The 5,725-nt window shown below is 35.5% G+C and overlaps 1 protein-coding gene across 1 annotated transcript; it reads left to right on the forward strand.

The window, feature by feature from the left end:
• The first annotated feature begins 550 nt into the window (after positions 1-550).
• Positions 551-5,202, forward strand: LOC149260534 (uncharacterized). The gene is made up of 4 exons (XM_089380199.1): positions 551-2,326; positions 2,432-2,620; positions 4,506-4,676; positions 4,798-5,202. Exons 1-4 carry the CDS (start codon positions 1,118-1,120, stop codon positions 4,879-4,881), a joined length of 1,653 nt encoding a protein of 550 aa, XP_089236325.1. The 5' UTR covers positions 551-1,117; the 3' UTR covers positions 4,882-5,202.
• Positions 5,203-5,725: the final 523 nt, after the last annotated feature.

Raw genomic sequence — 5,725 nt, forward strand, 5'->3', positions numbered from 1 at the left:
ATAATCAAATTATATCTTATCTTTTAAATTATATTATAATATTTTAATTAACTATGAAATTTGAATAAGCTGAAAGAACGTGAATTTTACAATCATTTACAAATCAGACTAGTTAGTTGTTTCCTGATAGCATCTCCTAGGGTATCAACCACATTTCGATTTCAAAATGATTAACATAGATTTTATTTAAATACATTTATAAAATGATTAAACAGATTCGAGTGTAAATTTAAAAATGTGTGAACAATATGAAATAAGAGATAGATTTATACCTAATTTCATGAAAAAATATGAGTTTCAATTTTCGTCGCTATACAAATAAAGCGCTATCTTGTGGATTTCTTGTAACTTATTTGACAGCAACAAAGCGATCCATATCATCCATTCATACCAATAATTAGACATCTCCGAGTGATATAGGCCTAGATGGGGTAGCGTAGTCTGCGGTGCAGAGTCCAGCGGTATAAGACGTATAGGCGGTTCATGCATTGAATTCGACTCAGGTAGTCGAGTTCACAGAAGGTGGAAGGAAGAATAAGGAAGATCTGCCGTATGATGAGCGTAGAAGGGAAACAGCACTTGAGAGCCCGAGGGGCTAAGCGGCCGTGTGGTGTCCTGGCCCTCGCACAGTCTGATTTCCCGCCGACTAAGGAAAGGGAGCAGGTGGGTTCAGGAGTCGAGACGCCTAGCTTTCTGCTGCTGCCCCTGCAAGTCACTGACTCGCCAAATAAAATAAATGTAACGCGTTTTGTACTGGCTACTACGATTTTCCACATGAATCTTGTGTGATACATTAAGTGGGACCTCTCATTGATAAAACTATCACAGAATGCATAGTCATGACCTCCCTCTCACCCTGAAGCCCGAGTTCCCCTTGTTGGGCCTCACTAACTTGGGTGGAATTTTAGGTATAGAGGTCTAGAGAAAGCATATGATAGCAACTGCCTTAAGGTAGCCTGTCTCATTGCTATATAAAACGATGATGACATTGTGTCTTGGAGGTCTCAGTTGAAATCAGGAAGTGAATTTTCATTTGATAGTAATCGGCCCTTTGCTATAATATTCATCGTCGGCTCCTGGAGGGATATTGAACATAAAGTCCCTGTAAGGAGCCGGGATGAATACTAGCATTTGTGATCAATTCTTCATGAACCAAACCACAGCAGAATGCTCATGGAGCCATAGTAATATTGATGATCATTTCGATATTTCCAAATATAGGGCTTTGGGGGAAACAAATGGGCTGCTAGCATCAATGGGCTCTAATTTCTCGACTGGTAATTCTTCCATAGATGGCACAGAGGTTACCAGAAGTCCAAATACAGAATTCGTTCATGAAGTCATCAGGTCGCAAAATGGCAACAGTGGAGGAGATCAGCCATATTCAGGTGCCTGGAATACTGTCCATCCTCATGCTTTTAACGAGAATTCTATTTGGTGTGGAGATTACCATTCCTCAAAATGTTTTAAACCCGAGAACTGGGAAGATAAAGATAAAGACAATTTTTTTCTTAACTATGGAGTGGAGTTCGATCAAAATGTTTTTGGCGCTGATACAGCTTTTAAGAGGGATGACATTAAGGATCAATCGGTTTATGAAGGGAACAATATATGTGAAAACCTAAGCGAACAAGCATTGCAGAATGAGCTTGAGTTGCTTTGCAGTAACGTGAGTGGCGTCTCCAATGTTGGATCTGACTTCAGCAAATTTGCAGTAAGATGCCTGCATGAGAATTCCACGAATAGCACAATTGGACAACCCTGTCATGGCATAAGCTTCTGTCAGTATGATGAAATGGAAATGAACGGGAGATTTTTAGGTTACGATCCCGAGATTGTAATTTCAAAGTTACTTGATGCAGACATGACATGGATTGAGCCCTTGGACTTCGAGGGGACGAAGGGTATTGCAACAGTTTCTGTAAATGAACTGGAGGGTTTTGCCGATCGGATGCCTCTAAGTACATCAAATAAAACAGAAATATACACCGATGAAGAGTCCCCACAGAGGGTAATTATTTTACCTCTAAAGGATTCTGAAAAGAGAGTGCCCATTAGTACTGTTGGAAGCCAGGTAGCCAGCAATGATGGGAATCGAGAGGAAAATTATAGCAGCACGGAAAGGGTTATGGCTAAGAATGATGATGGAATGATGGCGAACTTGGCAAACGCCGAAAGAAATACCAGTAATGTCAAACCCTTTGCATCTGGTGTCAGCAAAGACAAATCACAGCCAGCCAAGAATCTCCTGGCAGAGAGAAGGCGAAGAAAGAGGCTAAACGAGCGGCTTTCTATCCTGCGCTCTGTAGTCCCAACTATAACCAAGGTATACACATCGGTACTTAGCCAAGGGTATTATTTATAGAAAGTCTGTAAATTTATATAAAATGCCTACTTTGCAGTAATTTTGTTTCATATTTTTGCCATGCAGATGGACAGGACTTCAATAGTGATGGACACAATCAAGTATACGAAACAGCTACTGCACCAAATTCGTTGTTTGCAAGGCGAGCTCGAACGCCAGACTGACTGGCCTGCACATCTTAGGGGCTACGAGGGATACTTTCACCCAGCGGTCACAGCGTTGGACCAAAAATTTATAGACAAAAACATTCCAAAGGTAATTTCTGAGAAAACTAAATTGCAAGGATAGCAAACCACAATTGAGTGCATACTTCCATGTTTTTGTTTGTCTGATATATAAGGAAAGTTAAGTATTGCCTAGACCCATTCTTTGTGTTTCTTTCTTTTATTAAATATCTCCTCCACCCTTGCTGCAGAGCGCCTTGCTTCCTAGGGCAGAATTATAAGTATGTTGACTAAGCTCTTCACTCCAACCGGGCCAGGGCCACTGTTAATAATAATGGTATATATATGCAGAAAATTAGATTAAAGTCCATGAAGTTATACATAAAACTCAATTCAGATCTTGTTAACAACCAGAGTGATTATTAATCAGAGGTGTCAAATCTTGTTAATAAGCATAGTAATTACTGATCGATGGTTTTAAAGCAAAAAACACATTAAAGTCTCTAGTTATTGGCGATGATGTTGCAAGAATTTTGATTCTTAGTTTAGCAAAAAAGATAAATTTTCATTGTTATTCATGGGAAAGCTCTCTTAAGTTCCATAGTTGTTGGCAATGAATTCACACAGAAAATTTAATCGAGATCTTATTAATAAATTTAGTTTCTGGTTGATAAAGCTGATGATACTTTAATTTAGTCGCATGTTAAATCTTAAATTTAGAATATCAAAACTGTGGTTAATAAATTTTGGGCATTAGTTTGGTAAAATAATAAGTTCCCATTCCTGGTATATTTAGTTAATTATTTTTAATTTTTAATTTAATTAAAATAACAAAATTTCAGATTGTTAATAATGTGTAAAAATAAAATGTTAAAAAAAATTGATTAATGTTTTAAATTTTTAGAATTTGATAAACCATATATATATATAACTCATTATATTTACAACTTAGTGTTATCATAAAAAAATTTAACAATCTTTTAATTACTGATCTTTATTTAATCATATATATATAAGAGACTAACAATAAAAAGCAATATTTTAGTCTCACACATAAATATAAATCAGGAGTAAATCTATGTATTTTTACAGGAATTTCAACTTTTTACAAAATTCTTAAAAAATCAAATTCCTTTTAAATATAGCTGTCTTTAAAAATTTTAAATATTAACAACAATATGTATTTTACAGGAATTTCATCTTTTTACACCCACATTAAAAGTAATTTATACCATTTCATAAATCAAATTATTTCGAAGTTAATAGATTTAAGTTTTAATTTAGTAAGTTTTCAAATTAGAGATAATTAATTAAATTTAGCTTTTATTTTTATTAAAAGGACAACCTGATTATGCAGAACAAATTTGGAATATAAACTGACCTTTTATAAATTCTGCTTAGTTAAACTATTATATAATTTCAATGAATTCAGACCATGTATTATGTTTTAAAAGTTGATATCGCAAGTGAGTTTTAAAATGATGTTGAGTATGAACATATTTAAAATGTCAATGGCAGTTTTTTATATTTCAAATTTTAGATGATTTTTGTACTGAACGCAAGATTTTCCATAAACATTTTAAGACCTAAATTTGGAATATAAACTGACCTTTTTTAAATCCTGTTTAGTTAAAATATTATATAATTTCAATGAATTCAGACCATGTATTGTGTTTTAAGATTTCATATCGTAAATGAGTTTTAAAATGATGTTGAGTATGAACATATTTAAAATGTTAATGGAAGTTTTTTATAATTCAAATTTTAGATGATTTTTGTACTGAACGAAAGATTTTCCATAAACATTTTAAAACCTTTCTTCATTCTCTGTCGCTGTTGTGGTACAAGTCTCGAGAATTTTAACCATAACAATCTCAATATTATTGCCATCGTAGATAATTCTTCAAAGTAAATCAGATTTCAATAGTCTTCTAGAGAAATTATTAGGTTTGATAAATTAAATGTTGTATATGCAGTTAGAGGTTCAGAGATCGGGCAGTCAGAATCTGAACATTCATATGACATGTCAAGCAAATCCGACCATACTACTGTCCACGATTTGTACCGTAGAATCGTTTGGACTAGACATCCAGCAGGCCGTCATCAGCTGTTTCAGCGAGTTTGGAATGCAAGCCCACTGTTCAGAGGTTTAATGCCGTACCCATCAGTAAAATATTTCATTACAACCTCCGTACTAGACCATTTGCAAGCTGCTCAGTCCACAACTTTCCTACTAACTCGGAATTTGTATGTTGCATGTATTTTCAGATCGACAAAGATAAAAGCAATATCAGACCTGAGGACATCAGGCTCGCTTTACTCCAGACCGGTGGCTTCCTTGGCAAAAATTAGAGCACCTTCAAACTTTCGGTCAAGCTCTTTATATACTTTGGTTCCGTTCAACCTTGCATTTTGCAGTCCAATCCATCTACGACTTCTCTTCATTTCTTCATGTAGCTCAGAGCCGAGCAAGTTCGACTTCTCTTCATTAAACGAGCAAGTTCTGCTAGATAAACTTCTGTATTTTGATACTTGTGGAAGCATTCCATAGACCGAAATTTTTCTCTAGGTTTTCCTGTTCATTGGATATGTTTCAAGTAATCATAGCACCCAGTTTGCCATTGCAATCCAAAACCAAGAAATGCATGATAGCAATCAATTTTAATGTGTCAATCTCTTCTATGGAGACGAGTATAATTTCTTGCAATTTCAGTGAGTTCTATGGCTAGATGATACCAGCTGTATTTTACTTGTCTTGATGAAGTTTAATAGTACTCACATGGGTACATTGCTTGCTATGAATTCTGACAACAAGATACATATTACTCGTTTAGGGTTTTACTGGTGGCGCTTCACACATCTTACTCGTCTAGGGTTTGACAGGTAGCTGTTGACGCATCTTAGTAGTTTAGGGTTTGATGAGTGGCACGTATTCGTGGAAGCTCAACTCCATTATCTGAATAAGACATGGATACATGCACCAAAATCAAATTCTGTTGCCAAGTAGCAGAAGATGTAAGGGAATTAAATATCGACACATGCACTAAAATCAAAATTTATCCGCCTCCACTGAACAAAGATTTATTTAATTCCATGAGGGTTCACGGAATCTCTAAAAGCCTAATAAACGGGAAACCACGTGATTTGCGTACCACAGACTTTGTCATTTGCAGATTTCTTTCTTAAGGCCATTGGC

The sequence above is a fragment of the Pinus tabuliformis genome, chromosome 6 (assembly GCF_031772625.1).
Source record: "Pinus tabuliformis cultivar Carrire ecotype Pingquan chromosome 6, CPIR1, whole genome shotgun sequence".
Taxonomy (NCBI): Eukaryota; Viridiplantae; Streptophyta; class Pinopsida; order Pinales; family Pinaceae; genus Pinus; species Pinus tabuliformis.

Bases quoted from the DNA above. Each gene is read 5' to 3' on its own strand.
- LOC149260534 (XM_089380199.1), top strand. From the start codon at position 1,118: ATGAATACTAGCATTTGTGATCAATTCTTCATGAACCAAACCACAGCA. The intron at 2,327-2,431 runs GTATACACATCG...TTTGCCATGCAG, and splicing joins TAGTCCCAACTATAACCAAG to ATGGACAGGACTTCAATAGT. The intron at 4,677-4,797 runs GTTTAATGCCGT...ATGTATTTTCAG, and splicing joins TGCAAGCCCACTGTTCAGAG to ATCGACAAAGATAAAAGCAA.